We start from the raw sequence: 19204 nt of genomic DNA, 5'->3' as shown, positions 1-19204 counted from the left end.
ACTCTGCAACTGAACTGGCATTTGCATTTGTCATAGTGAAATTTAAGTCACTGTTTCTTCTTGCATCCTGCTGTGCGGGTTTTAAGAGCACTCTCATATACACAGAATACATGCAGTAGTCCAGGCCCTGTTGGTCTGCTCATTAATTTATTCCAACTTGCTTCTCAGCCACCATGAAATACATGAACCTTTTCAGGCTGCGCTCCTCCTCCTCCTCCTCCGTAACTAATACTCACAGAACTGACTGACCACATGAATTGCAGGAAATCAGTATCTTCAAAATGTGTTGAAAAAGCTCTTTGACAAGCAGAAGCCCCGAGCACCCTTTGAAAGACTGCTCTAACCTGGCAGCTCCTTTAACAGGTTGCACAAGCCTAAAGTTTTTGGCTTAAAGATAGCTGTGCTCCTGAAGGTGACAGGCTGCAATTTGCAAGATTGATGTCTTCTCTTGTCTCTGCCATTGAAACAAGGCGTTTCCATTCCCCTGATAAACCCTTTATCTTCTTATTCACCTTTGGTTCATGCTCCTGATTAAATCAGATGGGGTTGCTGGGCTTAAAGAAAATTTAAATATACATTCCCTTTCTAATGAACAAATAAATCCTGTAAGAACTAACAGCATTCGGATAAACAGCAAAAAGCTCATTCACTCATTTCCCACAAAAGAAGCTCAAAGAAGGAAAAAATTAGTAGTTAAGTAACCCAAACCCTGATTCACGTGAAACTATGTTACCAGCAATGTCACAGAGCTCTGCATCAGAGGCATTAGCAAGGGCTTCCTCCAGTTCTGGCTCCAGAGTCACACTTTCCAAAACAGGATCCATCGGCTTCTGCTTGGGGATCCAAGCTTTTCCTATAAACACAAAGTGAGGTCACTCTCAATGTAGTTATAGCACCTGTTTCACAACTGCAGAGCAGGATTTTACTAGCTGTGCAGGTGCAATTTCCTTCAGGTGAAATTCACATAGTGGACAAGACAGAGTGGGCACAAGAACCTAGGGGGGGAAAAAAAAAAAAAAAAATCAGGAAAGGTACTGAATTGCTCCAGTTTAGCTCAGTCTGGTTCTACTGTGGTGTAGGCCAGGAGGGACCTGCCTGACACCTCCAGCTGTAGAGCTGGATTCGTTCACCGGAGTGGGTGGCTGCATCTACAAAGCCTAATAGTAGATTTGCACAGTACAACGACTTTTGAACACACAGGAGTCAGACGCGCTCAGCCCGACCTGGCAGGACTTCACTTATTTGAAGGCTGCATCACAGGAGTGTAAAAGGGGTGCGCTCTTGCCAACACCTGGACGAACGAGGAAAGGCAAGAGGACCGGCTAAGGCACTGTCCTGGATCACCCCCGTCTCTTAGGCAATTCCTGCTGCTAAACCCGAACAGAGAGGGACACAGCAGACGGCCCTTTTCTGAAATGAGGGTGGGAAGGAAGCGGTGGAGAACCGGTGGTGGGCAGGGACAGCAGTCAGCTGCCCAAACTCCAAACTCGGCAACGAACGAGGGGCTGCGCAGCGAGCGGCGTAGCTCCTGCCCACCTCTGAAGGCTGCAGGACGAGCTCCCCCGTGCTCCTCCATCCCAACAGAGCAGGAGGCGCACCGGGCAGAGAGTAGGCGAGCCGTGTCCCTCTCTCTGCCAGACCCGGCTGAGTCTCGGGGCGCCTGGAGCAGGGCGCGGGGTTAACTGCAGTGCATCGCTGCTCCCGGCTCCTGACTGCTCCTCGCACCGGGGTCTCCTCGCCTGTCCTTCCCTGGGGGAATCTGAGAGTCCTCTCTGCTCTCCTGCACGGGGGGTCTGGTGTGGCTGCCTCCCACCCTGAGCTGAGGGCAACGGCAGGTAGGTCACCCACCAAACCATGCTTTTGGCCACACCACCACACAGGGCTCTGATCAGCAAAGCTCTGCAGCTCCAGCTGGTGGGACAAGGAGACTCTCCTGCCCTGGGAAGCAGAGCAAACCTTTGCAGAGGGACGACTTCTGCTGTCCAGCTGGCCTCGGGGGAAGCTGACACCCCACGGCATGCAATGGACAGAGTCTCCTCCATTACTGCCAGTCCAGGAGATGACTTGTCCCTCTAAGAAGATTGCGACCCCTGGCAGCTGCCCCCAGCGTCATGTATCAGCCCCTAACCTCACATGCCCATCTCGATCCCTACCCTCTCCCCACATCCGAGAGGCTGGTGCATCTCTTTGCCAGAAGCGGAGTCCGTCAGGACTTCACGACAGCGCACAAACCCGCGATCACCCCCGCCACCAAAGAAAAGAAAAGATTCGCTGTGTTTTAAGAGCAGCACGGCAGGCAGTGGGTTGCTGGTGGAATTCAGTGGCACCGCACGTTGGAGAGGAGGAGGAGGAGGAGGAGGAGGAGGAATCCCAGAGCATTTCAGAGCGGTCCCCTGCCCTGAAATAGTCCAGGACGACTGCAGAGAGATAGCGAGCGCAGAGCTGCCGGCCTGGGACGCCAGCCGGGGCTATTTCCGTCCGCTCTCTGAAACCAGAGTCAGCAACGCCAAAGGGGAGAAGCAAAGATCCCGCTGCTCGGGGACGCACAGGAACAGAAGCAACTAAATTTAGACCGAAGGGAGAAGCAGCTGCGCTTTGGGCTGTCTCGGTACAAGACAGAGGCTGCTACGAAGAGCGTTTTGCGGAAGCGCTCGTCTCCGTTCCCTGCGCTGTTGCCTTGACAAAGCGGGCAGGAATTTGCCTTCTGTGAAACAGCTGTTCTAGCAAAAATAGGCAAGGCGTCATGTGCGCCTGTATGGCCACACACCTCCGGGGCGTTTTGCAGCGAGGTGTTTGGAAAGGACTGGCACCATCAGCTCTGACTTGGTGCAGACGCTTGGAATTGTTTTCCTCCCAGCTGCTCCCTGGACACTTTGCTAAACAAACTGTAAATAAGACCTGATCAGTTCTGCAGGAAGCAAAAGAAACAGGACAAGCCAATTCCACCCTTCACACAATAGCTCCTTTCGACATCTCATTGTCATCAAAATGCCTGGGTTTTAATTTTAAGCAATTTCACATTTCAGTCACGTTTTATTTCAAGTTTTTTTTTCTAAATTTGATGGTGTACGCTAATACAGCTTTATATACCATAGCAGAGCATGTATGCACACATCGACTCCTACCCTGTCCACTAGCATGAGAGTGGACAGCATCTCCTACAAGATGTTTAAACTGGTAAACTACCCTCAGAATGTCAAATATGGGGATTTATTGCCATCTCTACAACAACTGTGAGCAGGTAATTTAACATCTCTGGCTTGTATTCAGTATAAGCAGTGTTCTCACCTCACAGAGAGTTACAGCTGAAGCTATGTATAATGTGTTTTAGATGATCAGATGGAAATATAATTAACCCATAACAGAAGCTGAAGATATGAAATTCTTTAAATATCTCCCCCTCCTGAAGAGCACTGTAACCTTCTGCTGTATTAAAGAGGCTGGTAAATAAAGCTGGGTTGAGATATGCTGAAAGCTGCTAAAATACTCTTCCCCACAGCACTCAGTTTAATCTTTTCATTTACTTCTTCTAAGGAGAACTTGTTTTTCTAAAAATATCACCTCAAGATTTACTAAATCAGACAGACTTAAACATGAACTCTCTCTCACAGATGCATACGGATCATTAGGGACAAGAAGTAGGCAGCTCTGAGAAAGACTGCATTGGGAAACTTGCAATGCTCGCGTGCCCGTGTTTTCAGCACACCCCTGCTGTTTCGGCACAGGACAACCAGGAGAGAGGACAGTGCACGAGCAGAATTTCTGCTGGAGGGGGATCATGGTTCAGGGGGTTGCTTGAAAGCAGAAAAAAGCTGGTGAGCAACCGCTGGCACCCAGAGACAAGGTCTGTCCGGACCACGTGTCAAACCAGATGGTATTCAGCGTGCCGATGGGAGCAGGGAAGCGCTTCGAATGATGGGACACGTCGCAGGAGGCTGGGCAGGAAGACGCCGGGACAAGAGGACAGAGGAGAGCAGAGCCAGCCCGTGGCTTACAGGCCCCAGTGAGAAGGAAAGCGGGGCTGCATCAGCAGCGGCAGCGCACGGTGCAGGCAGGCAGAGGCATACAGCTACAGGAAGCTGGAAAGCGAGGGTTGTCTTGCCAGGGTTAAGACTAGAAGGGAACTGCTGGAAACATCATCGCTGAGGTGCAATGGAGCGCAGAGCTGTGGAGTTTCTCTGCACCAGGATGGAGGTCAGGGTGTAGGAAGGGAGCGTGAAAGGCAATAGGGGTAGAGAGGGAACAGCCCAGCGAGCTCAGAGGAAGACAGGGCAGAGGAAGAACAAGAGAGGGCAGAAGATGTTTTGCCAGAGCTGGATGCAGCTGCAACGAGATGGGGAAAGACACAGGCTGCACAGCAAGTGGCACAGCCTCACCCCATCACCTGACAACACATTGGGTGGTACCCAAATCAGCATGAACACCCACCTCCCGGTACACCCCAATCTATCAGCCAGCCCGGGCTTGGGCTATACAGCAGGTTCACCACCCCGCCAGCGTCAAAAGGGAGCAGTACTTAACGAACCGGGCTCAGATACGACCCTTCTGCCGTGCGCCCAGCCTCACCGCGTGCGGAGCAGCCTCCTGCCGCACTCTGCCTTCATCACGACACCCTCGGCACGGCACGAAAGATGATCATACCTCTCTTTTCTCCTGTGAAAGGAACCAGGTCTTCTCTGTCTTTAACATCTTTTGCCTGCTTTTCTAGGTGGGCCATGAGTTCCTCCCTTTTGAACGGGCCAGTTGGTGGTTTTTGCGTCTGGTCCCTCTGCCGGAGCCCTGCGGGCAGCAGTGCGTTCTAGACACAGGGGGGAGAAACCCACATTACTTTTACAGACCACAATCCCCATCCATTCCACTCTCTCCCTTCTCCATTTTCCTCATTGGACTGTTTGCTTCTAGCTCACTGGATATTTTGCTTCTCACTGCATCAAAGTTATCCCAACCCAACCCTGCTGACTCCCATATAGCCTAGACGTACTACGTGCCTTCTCATTCCAGTATGGAATTTCATATGCACAGCACTGTTACAAGAGGATGCTCCTCTACACAGGAGGTCCAGCCCTTTCTTCAGGGGCTCTCAGCCATCGCTTTCTTCTCTTCCTGGCCTCTTCCCACGCTCTCTCCATTTCTCCTGCCACTTTGTAGTTTTTTCAGTGCTAGAACTGAGTTACAAAACTCAACAGAGCTTCTCTTCCCTATGTGTCCGTCCAAGTGCTGACGTGCCTCACCAGAGGCGGCAGGATACGCGCTCTGGGCCTGACAAGAACCAATTCAGAGAAATCCCAGGGTCTCTGACATAGCCGATCAGAAAGTCGCAGTGGTCTTTTCTGCCTTTTATGGTCCATCCCAAAACTACAGGTCAGATCTCATAGTGAAGGTCACTTCAGACTGACTGGCTGCAATTCCACTGCAGAATAAAACCCCTGCGAACCTCAGCTCTTTTTCTAAATGTCTCCCTGTTATTGAGTCACACAAGCCACCACGGGAAGTTGCTTTGTGCCTGACACATACGGCACGTAAGCACCTGCTTATATTTAAATATAGAACAGCCTTAATGCAATAAATAAGACTACTCCCAGATTTGACACTAAGCATGTTCTTTAGAGCTTTGTTGGGTAGGAGTCAACACTTATTTTTTTAAGACATCCAAGATGACATCGGACCAGGTGCTGATTTTTCCTTGGCTGCCTAATAAAAGGAATTCATAATAATCTAAGTCTGTATTAGTGGAAAGCCTGGAAAAATAATGAAAAGCGATTAGACTTAGCCAGCCTTAGAGGACAGAAGAACTCTGCTAACGTGCAATGCACAAGCAGGTAGGCATAAGAAACAGTTTGCTTCCTCAGGCTTTGTACCGTGAGAAGTCACCATGCAATCTTCATATTTTAACTCTGGTATTCAGGCTATACGTGTACTGACAGATGATTGCAATTATTTTACTTTTCAGTATCTTTCACTGAATGCTGTCTGACTCTGTGTCTTTAGAGGCAGCAGTAATCAACCTATCAGCACATACACTTAATCCTGGGAGATTGTTTGCCACCTCTTAATTATTTCTCTGTGCTGACGCTTGGGATTAAAAACGCTGATGATGCAATCTGCACTGCCCATTGTTTTCCCCAGAGACACTAGCTGCATGCCGTGGGAACAATTTCTCACTTGGCAGTGTCCAGCCTCATCATCTAATGTTGCCATAACCCAATGGCCTGCCAGTTGGCTCTGTACATCCCCTCCTATGGGCACAGGACAACACTGCCTTCAAAAGGTTATCATGGCTTGGCACTCGTATACCCAGTGTTTGCATACATGTAGCTCTTGCTGATGCTGGGAGGTTGGCTAGAAAGCAACTGTCCCATTTTGCAAGACTCTGAGATTTGCTTTTCTTCCTAAATGGAGGAAAATTGAGGCCACTTGAGGTTTCCTAATGAAAAAATAATAATAGAAAAAAAAAACACACCGAAACACCTCCTCCAAAATGGCCTGATCAGGAGCAGAGGTCTCGGTTCTGCAAGGTCCTAGCAAGTGCCCAATTATTAGGACAGCTCTTCCCAAAATACAATTGTGTCAGGGTGGTGTAAGAACCCCAAGCACAGGCCAAGACCCTGTTGCAAAAGGTGCTGTGCAGCAATAGAGCAACAGGTAAGCTTTTGCCCACAGCCTGCCTGTTTAATTCCTGAGCCAGAAACAAAACATGGAAACAGACAGGTAAGATGTAAAAGAGCTCATGAAAGATCAAGATACAACAGGTCTTTTATGGTGGAATACTGTGACATATTAGGATAATCTGTTACAACCTCCCTTGGCCCTTAGACAAGAGATCTCAGAAGACCTTGCTGTGAGATAAAAAGCACACACACTCACTTAAGGTGTCATACAATCTCCAGCCTGGCCTCAGGGGAGAGTCAGTTTAGGAGTCCCATTCCAGCAAGTGGACCAGACCCACCTGCTTTCTGCAAGACCTCCCCACAGCCCTGCATCAGCACTGACTCACATCAGCGCTGCAAATCAGCGGAGAGGCAGACTTTCATGTGCTTGGCGTCAGCCTCCTCACCTTCATCAGTTAGGAACAGCCCATGAAACCCAGGGACCAAAGAACGCAAACAACTGATCCAGCAATGCTCACCATGGCACGCGTGGCGGGACGAGGGCAGAGGAGTATCACATAAGCAAAGTCCCATCCCAGAGCCAGTGCTCTCGATGGCAAAACTGCTTCTGCTCATCTGGGGCCAGTTTCCTCCAACCTTGCACTGAGTATGGGCTCTGCAACAGATCCCACTTAAATACAGGCCACTAATGTAGCCCATTTGCTCACCTTCTTCCACAATTACTTGAGATTTACCACCTGGAAAATCTCTTTTAAAAATGACTTACATCAGGATCCAGCTCTTCCAGCTCATTTTCTAACTTCCTGAGCTCCTCCTCTGTCAGAGCTCCAAGGATCTTGTCTTCATCCAGGTCTCGGTATTTTTCTAGCTCCTTTCTGTAAGACATCTTAGAGGAGTCTTGTGAATCTTACTTTTACACTGAAACAGGATCTGAAATGAAAAACAAGAAGCATCACACTGAATACATGAAACACAGACCGCAGCGCTGCTGGCAGTGAATATCACAGAGCTGCAGCAGGTTTCTGCTTGAAGCAGGGCTAACTTCAGAGCTAGGTGAGATCGCTCAGGGCGCTGCCCCTATTCTACACCTAGCTAACAACCCATGCTGGTGTCAGCAGCAGGACTTCAGTTGCCCCATCAGAGACTTACAGGGTAGCAGGGAGGAAGGACTTTGTGTAGGAGCCTGGTTAGAGATTTCTTTCTCCAAGTAATGTTAGACGTTAATGAAATGACCTACGTGTTAATTTCCTTGAGGGACACTAAACCACAGATTGGAACGGCTGCAACTCCCACACCCTTACAAATCCCCCATAACACCGTCCTGCGCGTAGCACTCTGGATAACGTGACCAGGTGGAAAAAACAGATCATAGCATCACTGAATACATCTGAGCCCTGCAAATCTCCATGAGGCCACGGGTCTCAGTGGGTAGCACCTCTCCCTGCCAGATCAGTGTCTTAAAGCCACAAGGAGACCAGGAAGTATTATTTACTCACGTTCAAGACGCAGACAGTTAAACATGCTGTTTAGCTACTCACTGAAGCAACATGTGTGCTCGCACTGCTGCAAGCTAAGCACACGACCCAAGTGTTAATCTGCATCTAAAGCAATCCCTCAAGAGGAGAAATGGGAGAAACATACTGAAAGATCTATCTCAATAATCCCTGCTGACGCAGGGTTTTGTGCCAAGTCTCATAACGCAAAATGCCATACACGATCATACAGACGCAAACCTCTGCCAGCTCTGAGTGCACTGCAGAGACGTGAAAAAGACTGTAAGAGAGGAGAGGCTGGGAGAGCTGTGCAGCCTGGAGAAGAGAAGGCTCAGGGGGCTCTTATCAAGGTGTATAAATACCTGACGGGAGGATGCAAAGGAGATGGAGCCAGACTCTTCTCAGTGGTGTCCAGCGACAGCACAAGAGGCAACGGGCACAAACTGAAACACAGGAAATCCCATCTGAATGTAAGAAACCACTTTTTCATTGCGAGGGTGGTCAAACCCTGGAGCAGGTTGCCCAGAGAGGCTATGGAGCCTCCATCCTTGGAGATATTCAAACACGACCGGACACAGCCCCGGGCAACCTGCTGTAGGCGACTCTGCTTTAAGTAGGGGGGGTTGGACCAAACAAACTCCAGCGGTCCCTTCCAACTTCAACGATTCAGTGACTGAATTAAGCTCAACTTGTTTAAAATAAGCCAGTGGGTTAAAAATACATTAGAAGCTGGAATAGCACCTACAACACACGAGTGCATTCAATGCTGCTTTCTAGCTGAAAGTTTCCCTCTGTTCCACAGCACAGTCTGTACATCTACATTTTTTGACCAGATTCTTGCACAGAGTATTGATCTTTATTTAAAGTTAGTTTTCCTACAGTTTAAACAAGGAAAAAAAAGTTTCGCTATTCTCTCAAGTGACATTTGCAGTAGAATAACTACAATCTTCCATTTTCAAGAAGCCAAAAATCTTTCTGATTCTCTAAATGGCCTCTCTTCAGTCCCTCTGGAGTGTCACAGGCCTGCCCTGAGTCACATCCCTCTAGCTCTGCCCGTGCTCTCAGGGCAGATCATGCTCTTATGATTGCTCTTCATTAGTGGAGAAGATTCTTTATACAACTTATATTGCAGCTACTATTCCCGATAAAATTATCTTTAGCTTGGTCACAAAAGGGCGCATTAACGCATACATGGCTTGACAGCAAGCCCTTAAATTTAGAGCAGGCATCTGGCCCAACATTTGGTTTCCCACTGATGTGATCACAATTCCTACATCACTCGCATTCCTGCCACTCGCCACTTAGGAAGTGGAGCGCTAGGAAATGATGCCTTTTTTTACCGGAGGACCGGCCCCCTGGGCTCTTAGAGGGCAGAACCGACACAGGACGAACAAGCTCTTTGCTCTACGCTGCTAAAGCGAATCTGCAGACACCAAGGATGATGCCAGCAGGTAGCTGAACCAGGAAGCTCAAGTTATGACATTTCACGCTTCTGGCACCTGGCTAAGCAAAGCGGTTTGGAGTCCAGCACTTCTGAGCCTTACCGATCCAGCGCGGCCATAAGCGTAGCACATGTTGTGTCAAGGGACTGATGTACCACCACCGTGCAACCATACATCAGCCAGACTAGGTGCAGCAACGTCCAGCACCCCAGCCCCAGCAGGACTGTCCTTCTGCTTGCCGTGACAGAAAAGCAGAGCCTTTGCCACAATTACACATGAAGAAACTCTTATTATTACAGTGACAACCTCTGATGTGAGAGATCCTGGAAAAGCAGTCTGGACTCAACCGGGTGATGTGTTGTGCCACCATGACCTTAAAGTGTACGAACCGTGACAAGGCCATATTTTGAATTTAGTTTTCAATTTTGCCTATTCTCCCGGCTGTGGAAAGAGCTGGAGCTAAGAACAGGCAGGAAGGGAGCGGATAGCTGACCTCAGACCGCTATGTTCCCTGTAACGGCTCAAAATATCCACGTCTGCACGAACGTGGCAATCTTGATCTTTGTTACTTGAGGACAACCGTTATCTGAGGCACCCGCTGCCTCTTTCTCGCCAACAGGGGTAACCCTGCAACTTCTCCACGTAAAGGAGGACACCATAACGCACGCTTCGCAACTCTGACCTTGCAGCTGCCTGCCAAAAGGACAGCGACTGTCAGCACCAAGAGGCGAAAGGCAGGAGGGACATTTGATGTCAACGTGCACAGTCAACGTTTTTGGAAAACACTCCAGGTTTCAAAGCATCTTGCAAAGAATTAAAGGCCGGGCTGCATATAGCAAAGGCTTTGAGCGCTGGGAACAGGTGCGGAGCCTGCCGAAACGCAGCTTAAATCCCGGCAGGGAGAACTTCGCTTGCTACGAATCCCAAGCAGAGCTGCCGGGAGCAAACAGCCGCCTCGCGCGCCTGCCAGCGCAGCGGCACTGAGACGCTGGCTCGCATTGCTCCCACGGAGAACGCGTCCGGAGCATTAGCGGTACCCGCGGTGGCAAGACATTTTGTACAGCTCCTCAGCCCGAGGAACACGTCGTATGGGCTTGGCGCGAGCGCATCCGCCAGCGCAGCTTCCAGGGCCACCGCGCTCACCGACTCTCCCCCGTCTCCACGTCCCAGGGCTGTTCTTCCCTATCTGGCTAACAAGCGGTGGAAAAAACAAATAGCCTGTTTGCTGTAAATGGCGAGAGGGTTTTGTGCCGCCCAAATGAGAAAGCACAGAGTTTTGCCTGAGCCTATTTATTGTCATTTACACAACGACATAGGTCCCCTTCACGAACAGCTGCACTACAAAAGAATAAAATTACGATCCTCCAACACAACTGCAATATTACACCCAAATATTAAATTTACACACATCTGGACATTCAGGAAAGAGTTAACCTCAAATTCACCATAAAGCTGCTCCATCAAATCTGCTCTAAATGCCACCCTGAGGATGCAATTTTGATCTCTCGTTATTTGTTATTAAACCTACCGCTCCACTTTTCATTCAGTCAGCTAAAGAAACAAGGCAACTAAATATATCCTTAACATACAGAAGCTGCGCAGGACTGACACTATTACAACTTCAAGGTGAAAAATCTTTAAAAATTAAGATTGTCATCAACTACAAAGATAGTGAGATATTAGGTCTCATTATGAGAATTGCTCTGCAGACACATTAACCCAAAATCTTGCCCTTGATATGTTAGCTGAGTTCACAAGTTGGTACGCCCGAACACAAACAAAGAGGTTGGAGGAGAAAAATGGAATCGGATGAAGACTGAACATACACTGCAGATCATCTATAGAGAAGACTTTTCCTGCTGTGAATATATGTGGAATGAAAGAAAAACAAACAAACAAAAAAAGATGGAGTTTGTGATTATGAGAAGGATGAAATAGTTTTCTTCCGAAGGGACCAAAAACACTTAAGTATCCAAGGCTCAATGAAAGAACTGATAATGCAGAACAAGTGAAAAAGAAGAGCATTTCCAACAAGACATGGAAAATACTCTTTTCACTGTTTTCTGCACAGGCAGGGTCCTCCCTGGAGTACCGTGTGTGCGCTGGGGCACCATAAGTTGAGATCAGCTGCTGAGACCTCCACTCAGAGACAAACTTCAAAACCCCCAGAAACGTGGCCCATGCAGGACCACTGTGTCCGGTCCATACAACAAAACAGGCATGGGATATAGCACCGGCTAGCTGTAGTAACCTTTGCCAGGAGCAGCAATGACCAAGAGAACTTGTGGGATCACCTCTCAAGGGTCTGACAACCCCAGGAAAAAAGAAAGAACGAGAAAGGATAAAGTCACAGAAACAGCAAGGAAGACGACAAATTCCAAGGAAACAAAAACGCCGTGAAGAAAACATGTCATAAAGAGATATTTCCCACAACACAATATTACAGTGGTCTTTAACACTCTCATTCGGAGAAGCCCAGCCTGCGAATACACAAATTCCCATTTGCATCAGCAGCAAAACAGCAAGAAATGATGGAAAGCCTTTGTCTTTTTATACACACACAGGGTGAAAGAGCAACTACTTTCAGGCAAGACACAGAACTTTCTAGTGATAAATTCCATTACAAATCTAAGCTGATGTCCAATTTTAGTGTCTCATAGCAGGCTACAACAAACAGTTGTCACTTTCACAGATTCTGACTACACATCTCCTGCAGCCCATAAAACTCTGGACCTTGTCTGCAGGGACTGCATGCAGCACAAAGGGGTGTTTGATGCATCTTAAGTCACCGGTCACCCCGAATTGCCAGCAAAAGGCGGACACAAGGAACGCTATGTACTCCCCAATGACAGCCATGGCTGAAGAAATGAACATCTGCCCGAAAGAACCCTCAAATCCACTGAAAAACGTTTTTGACAATCTGAAAACAAGAAAGCAGGCCAAGAGTTTGGTTTCTGAGATAGGTACTCAGCCAACAAGTGTCACAAGTGGGATTATTGATGATTCTTGGAAAAACTGCCAAGTTTAAAGCAGAATGCTATTCAGGATGAAAGCTGTTTTTAAGCAGCACTAGAGGCAGGAGTTAACCTTCTCAGGGATAGCCTGGCTCTAAAACAGTTTCTATTTGGCTCATGCAGGGTTTTGATTTATGAGAATTTTGCATGACTTAAGTAAAAAACGGAGTCAAAGTTCAGAGCTATTATTTTTACATTATAAAAATAATAAACCAATGTAAACCAATCCCTCTGTAGTTGCTACAAAAGTTTATTTGTTCTTTTTGACTTTCAGCATAACTTAAAAGATAAACACCAGGTGGTTTTTCGTAAATTAGATGTACCTCAAGGGACCAATTACTATAAATTCAAGAGAATTAAGTATTTTCTGTGCATATGCTTAGACTTCAGTGCATCACCTGGATGCTAATCTAGGATGCATGCTGTAGGTATGTGCAGATGAGAGAAACAAATTAGATCCAGTTGGTTTCCTAAATGAAGACCGTATATTTATGTGGCCTGTCAGACAAATCTTAAAGCCATTAGCTAACTCGAATCTCATGCAGGACTCAACGTACCTCAAATACTAACCTCTTGTCAAGCTGCAGATGTGTACAAACAGCCACTCAGCACCTACACAACGCAGCGCCAGGCCAAGCACCTCACTCAGCAGACAGGGAACACAGGAGAGGGCTGGGGCTGCTCTGGGGAGGTCTAGGGGAATCGGGGTACCAGAAGCACCGAAAGAAGAGGAAGCCACTATAAATGGTAGAGCTGGGGCATGTGGGGATAAAGGACATCAATTCACCAAAAACGAGGTTCTGCTGGTTCTGCAACTCACGGGAGAGCATGCTAACTCTGGGCTTACACCCCAGCGCAGTGGGGTGCTGGCCTCCAGAAGCCCGACCCTACCTCCACTCTGCTGCTTGACTTCCCGGCGCTGAGCATCACACCATCAGCTCCCAGGAGCTGCAAGAAGGGTCCGCCAAATTAGGGCCAGATCCACTAACGACAGAAGGGAAAGATGCACATCAGCTCCCTCTGAGACCACGTCTAAAACGTGAGTGTAGGCGGCTTGTGCAAAACCTGGCAGCAAAGCAGAGCGCAGGAGGACCTGGGTCTCCCCAGTGCCATCACACGGCACTATACATCCAAACCCTTTCCTGCTGCGTGCTTCCTGTCACGAGTTACCCAGGTCATGGGAGATGTAGAGGCAGCTGCACGGGTGCAGGAATGCATTCCTCCCGGAGCACAGGTATAAATGCCGCATCCAGAGACAGCGGTCCCTTCTTTGGCAGACAAAGCAGAGTCCAGGAGCTGCCCTCCAGGGAACTGCAAGCCCTGCACCCGCACCACAGGCATTCAGAAGTCTGCCCCATTTCAAGTGAATTAGGACTATACTTTGTTCTTTCTAAATATCAAGCCTTTGGCCTGGAGAAACAAAAGGAAAGCAAGTAGCTAAAGCCAGTCCTTTTAAGGGATTGTCTCCTACATGTTTTTCTTTTTTTGCAGATTCTTTTTTTGGGCTGATCTCGTTTTCTTAGTCAGAGAGGAAAGTACCTTTTTAACAAGCAATAAACAGAGGCCCAGGCTACAGCATCAAGCACTGTTTGTCTGCTCGGGCTCCACATGACCACCTTGGGCACACGAGATGCTGAAACATTTAAAGCTACAAATGACTCCTACAAACTCTGCATTAAATTTTCAGCCTGGACTGCATTAGAAAGAGCGTAGCCAGCAGGTCCACAGAAGTGGTTATTCCCTTCTTCTTGGCACCACTGCAGCCACATCTGGATATTGTATCCTGTTTGGTGCCCCCCAGTAAAAGACAGATCTTGACAAGCTGAAGGGACTCTAATGCGAAGCCCCCAGCATGGGCAGGGTGGTGGGGTACAACGTGTGAGGAGAAGCTGAGGGAACCAGGCTTCTCCAGCCACCAAAGGAGAAGGCTGCAGTGGGACCTAACTGCAGTCTCATCCACTGCCTAATGGGAAATGGTTTACAGAGAGGACAGAGCTATACTTTTCTCTGAAGTGCACAGGGAAAGGACAAGGGGCAACAGGCACAAGTTGCAGCAAGAGAAATTCTGGTTGGACATCAGGGAAAAATTCCTTGACACAAGAGTGGTGCAGCCATGGGATAAGGTCCAGAGAGGCGGTGGGATCTCCATCCTTGAGCATTCAGTGCTCAACTGGACAAGGCATTGGGCAACCTGATCTAGCTTTGCAGCTAGCCCTGCTCAAAGGAGGACATTGGACATTCCCATCTAAACTTTCTATGGTTTGATCTCAGAATAATGCACAGGACTCTGCCTGACTGCCCACGTTCGGAGGTTACACAGGATGGGAACTGTGTTGCAGGCTGATCCTCTACTTTTCATGCAAAAGCTGATTGTTTTCTGCGCTCACTTCATTTACCCCACTGAAGCAAAGCCCTCACCACTGTGACTGAAGTTTGAATCCTGATGCTGGTTCAAGGTAAAGGGGTTTAGCTGCCTTCTCCTGAAATAAACTGTCCAAACTGCAAAGAGCACAGATGAGGTTCAAGGTCACCTGGCTTAAGCCCCTTGCTTCTGCAGCATGAGAGCGAGTGGAGCCCAGCTTTCAGGAGACCATCGCAGTGTCTTGCTTTGCAGCGCCGTGCCGAGAAGCCCTTGTGCAGCTCGCACAGTAGCAAAGCATCATCTTCAACAATCCACAACAAGACAGAGCACAGCTGACGTCCCCAGCCCCTGCCCAAGGAGCAGTGCCCATCGGACATATATCTCCTAGCCTTTCCACCAGCAGAGCTATGCAGTGCTGCCACACTCATGCCCTGGAAGGGAAGAGGGGGCAGAGAAAAGACGGGGGCTGGGATACCCCAGACGGTGAGACTCTCTGTTATGTCGTATGCAGAAAGCAGAGCTTAGCACACACCCTTACCGCACCGAGGCAAACCACCCCCAGGCAGAAAGACTGAGCCCCTCTCAGCCTCCCTGCTGAGGCTCAAGCCTAACCAAATCTATCAGGGAGCTTGCTGCCTCCTCGGGAAGCTGCAGGCTACTCCAAAGAAGATCTGCATTTTCCCTGGTTTGTTAAAACTTTTACAGCCAGTTGTTGTTAACATAAGACATTGCAATTCATTTTCACCTTAGTAAAATATTAGAAAAGAAACATCTGGAATGTGGCATTTTGGATCTATCAGAGCGCACCACAACTTTGCCAGTGACACAATACTCACACAGCACCTCTCCGAGCAACTTGCCAGCCATGCAAAATATAACACTATTTGAAGTTATCTCTACTTACTCAAAACCCTACAGCAAAGCAGTTGAGTACGTCATGGATAACACTTACTGATGACGCTGCTTCATTCCCGTGGAGATCCTTACTGTGGATCTGACCTTCTCATCCTTGCACTAGAGAGCTCCACAGCAAACAGCCTGTTACAAGGTCACGCATATACCACGGAAAGTCCCCTGTGCTCGTCTGAAGCAAACTCTCCCTTCATCCACTGGTGTGGAGCAGAGTCTTACACTGGTAGCACTGTCCTGGATGTTCCTCTCTCCTCGGCCAGAATTAGCATGCCAGCAAGTACAGCTCACCCAGACCCTAACCTGGCACTCAGAAACTGCCTGTGCTTTCTAGTCCCTCTCCCTGCAACATTTCTGCAGCCTTGCAAGCTACGCTGCTCGACACTGGCCCTTATCAAGCAGTCTTTCTTATCAGGGCCATCTAGCAAATAGCTAACACGACACAGGCAACACGTAGCGGGGTCAAACTCTGCCAAAGCCCAAATACAAACCATCCCAGCTATGTCTCCCCCCTTTGAATACTTTTAAGGCACATGCTTGTAAACACAGTTATGCCTTCTCCTATTTGGGGTGATGTTGTCTCATGCACCTGGCATGCACTTCTTAATTGCCTAATTGCTAATCCATATGGAAAACACATGGGTGCACTTGAGTCATTAGCAACACAGCAACATTCAGTTCCTGCTCAGCAACTTGAAATGTGCCACTTGGAAACTTCACAGCCTGCATATTCTCCTCCTTAGAAAAAAAATCCTGAGTCCCTTGCGTTAACTTTTGTTAGTCCTCTGCTGTTTCTCTGGCATGCTCTAGTTGCAGGGAACAGCTGAGCCTGACGGATGCCACATGGACACAGGAGCAAGAATGACACCTGTCTTGCACTGATCAGTGCCTCAGACCCTTTGATGGGCCATAGCGATGCCCTGTAAAACAGAGGCCCTTGTCAGACCATCCAGGGCAAGGCGCAACGAGCTGGTTAGTAATATATCTGCATCCGCACGTCCCTGGTCTCACCCCACTGCTAGTATGGCTGAAACAGGAGGAAGAGAAGGTGAAGCTCTGCGAAGCTGCATCTAATAGCCCCAGATAGGCTGATGTTTAATGAACGGAGGAGCAAAATGAGTACCATTCCACTTGGTGTGAGCTGTGCACCAAATGTGAATGAAGCATTTAACAGAAGTGGGATCCTCACACAATCTGTCAAGGGCTAAAGAAACAACAACACCATCTCTGGCTCCGAGCGTTCCTAAACCGGAACCAGGAGAGCTCTGAGGAAGCAGCTCTGTAGATCTATTTCTATACTTTTTCCAGGGCATCCGCTCCTGGCTGCTGCCAGACAGACTATCCTGGGCGAGACACACTTTGGTCCGATCCAGGATAGCCTCTCTTATGTGCTTATCCCATTCTTCATGAATGACCAGGAAAAACTCCTTCCCCCGGAGAGTGGTGCAGCCCTGGGACAGGGCACCAGGGAGGTGGGGGGTCTCCAACCCTGGTGAGTTTCTAGATGCAGCTGAAAGCACATGGCAATTCAGCAACAGAGAACCATGGAACACAATTTTTATCTCCTGTTTTTTCCCCAAAAATCTGTTATTTTACAGGTTAAATACATTTTGACTGCAAGTCCGTGCCTTGAATACAGAAGAGGCTCCCTAGCTCATAGTTTGCAAACAGCTGTCATGTGCAGAGCAAATAAGTAGAAAGCAGATCCTAGCTTACCAGGAAGAAAACTGACAGACCAATACAATTGAGAAACGTGCGGAGAAAAGAGCAAGACGAGTCAATTTGGAAAAGCGAGCGTTGTTGCTGGACGAAGGGAGGGAGAGCTCTGACAGGAGAGAGAAAGAGACCTTGTGATGGCCAGCTGTGAGCTCGCAATGTGGTAGGCGTGTTAGAATAACCAAGCACATGCGAGCCAGGGCAACGCGTACAGAGGCTGTCAAGAGAAACCAGTGAAGGTTGTTCCACGCCACCGCAAAATGCATTCAGCTCTGGCAACTGCGGTGCCAGCAAGACAGCGCTTGGCCTTAATGTTGTGGACCGGCTCCTCCTTCTAAGAAAGCAGAAGATGACGGGCTCACTACAACAACCTGAAGAAGGCCTTGCACGCTCAGAAGTTTGTCCATTATTTGCTCCACCAGCCGGTCTAAAAGCAGGTATCGCATCTCCGCACAACTGTTGTCCCATCAGTGAGAAATTTATACTTTATTGCAGTGTGAGCTGGCAGGTCGCTCAAGAGGAAAGGAGTTTTTATACAGACTTAAAAATAACCTCAGTCACATAGCCGAGCACCTTCCTGGCTCAAGGCCCCACACCCGAGGAAAAATGCGAAGCAGCTACGCAGAGGAAGTCTGCCCCGGGGCAGGGTGATCAGCCCAGAAGGGGGCTGGAGAGCAACGTGGTGCCCCACAAGCCACCCAGGACCATTTCAAAGAAGGGCACAGGCAGCGGAGCACGTCGGGGCGGCACCCGAGCGGGGACAGAAGCGGCGGCCAGTCAAGGGAGGGAAAGTCATCTGTGAGGTGGGAAGAGTCTTTCAAGTTGGGCCGTGACTGATTTGAGCCGGGCAAAGCACGGCCGTGGAAAACACACCACAGGGACTCAAGGAACCGCTTCCCTCTCCGATTTTTGCTTTGCCAGCACAAAAGCAGCGCAACTTGCTCTCAGTCCACCCCTTGGGGAAGCATTTCCTCCCAGGACAACAGATGTGACACCAGAAAAAATAAAGTAAAGTAAAGTAAAATAAAGTAAAGAAAAAAAAAAGTAAAAAAAGTTAAAGTTAAAAAGTAAAAAAACTAAAAAAACCCTAAAAACATACTAAAAAAGGTAAAAAAGTAAAAAAAGTAAAAAAGTAAAAAAAGTAAAAAAGTAAAAAAAAGCCAAAAAATAACCAAAAAATAAGAAAACAAAAAATAAAGTAAAACAAAATAAAACAAAACAAAACAAAACAAAATACAGTAAAACAATAAACTGCGAGCACACTCTGCCACCCACCCGGCACGCAGGGCAGGGCCCTCTCGCTGCCGTCTCGCGTTAACGCCCCGCGGCGCCGCTGCCGCCGCCGCCGCCGCTGCCGCCCCTCGCGAGCACCGCGGTCGCGGCCCCGGTCCCGGTCGCGGCCCCGGCGCGGGGCTCCCACGCGCGGGCGCGGCCGCCCCCACGAGCCCCCCCCCCCCCCCAAATCCCAGGGCGCTCGCTGCGCGGGGGCGGCCGCTATTTACGGCGAGCCGGTGCCGCCCGCTGCCAGCCGAATATTTTGCCCAGAAAAGGGCCGCGCCGCCGCTGCCGCTTCTTACCGCACCGCTCCGCCTCTCCGCTCCGCTCCGCACCGCGGCGCCTCTCCGCTCCGCGCCTCTCCGCGCCGCGCCGCCGCTGCGGG

At 49.0% G+C, this 19204-nt stretch overlaps 1 protein-coding gene across 3 annotated transcripts in view; it reads right to left on the bottom strand.

The window, feature by feature from the left end:
* The window catches only part of TMOD1 (tropomodulin 1), a 31900-nt gene extending 12696 nt beyond the window's left edge, over nucleotides 1-19204 (bottom strand). The window contains exons 1-4 of one of the 3 annotated variants that reach the window (XM_067315231.1): nucleotides 19122-19204; nucleotides 7375-7538; nucleotides 4642-4798; nucleotides 734-853 (exon numbers count right to left, since the gene is read on the bottom strand). In XM_067315231.1, the coding sequence (XP_067171332.1) occupies nucleotides 734-853; nucleotides 4642-4798; nucleotides 7375-7494 (397 nt within the window). In that variant the 5' untranslated portion in view covers nucleotides 7495-7538; nucleotides 19122-19204. Of the gene's footprint in view, nucleotides 1-733; nucleotides 854-4641; nucleotides 4799-7374; nucleotides 7656-19121 lie in introns of those variants that run through there. The other 2 variants (XM_067315233.1, XM_067315232.1) reach the window with 2 other exon arrangements.

The sequence above is a fragment of the Apteryx mantelli genome, chromosome Z (assembly GCF_036417845.1).
Source record: "Apteryx mantelli isolate bAptMan1 chromosome Z, bAptMan1.hap1, whole genome shotgun sequence".
In the NCBI taxonomy this organism is placed as follows: Eukaryota; Metazoa; Chordata; class Aves; order Apterygiformes; family Apterygidae; genus Apteryx; species Apteryx mantelli.
This window is presented reverse-complemented; position numbering and strand designations above follow the sequence as displayed.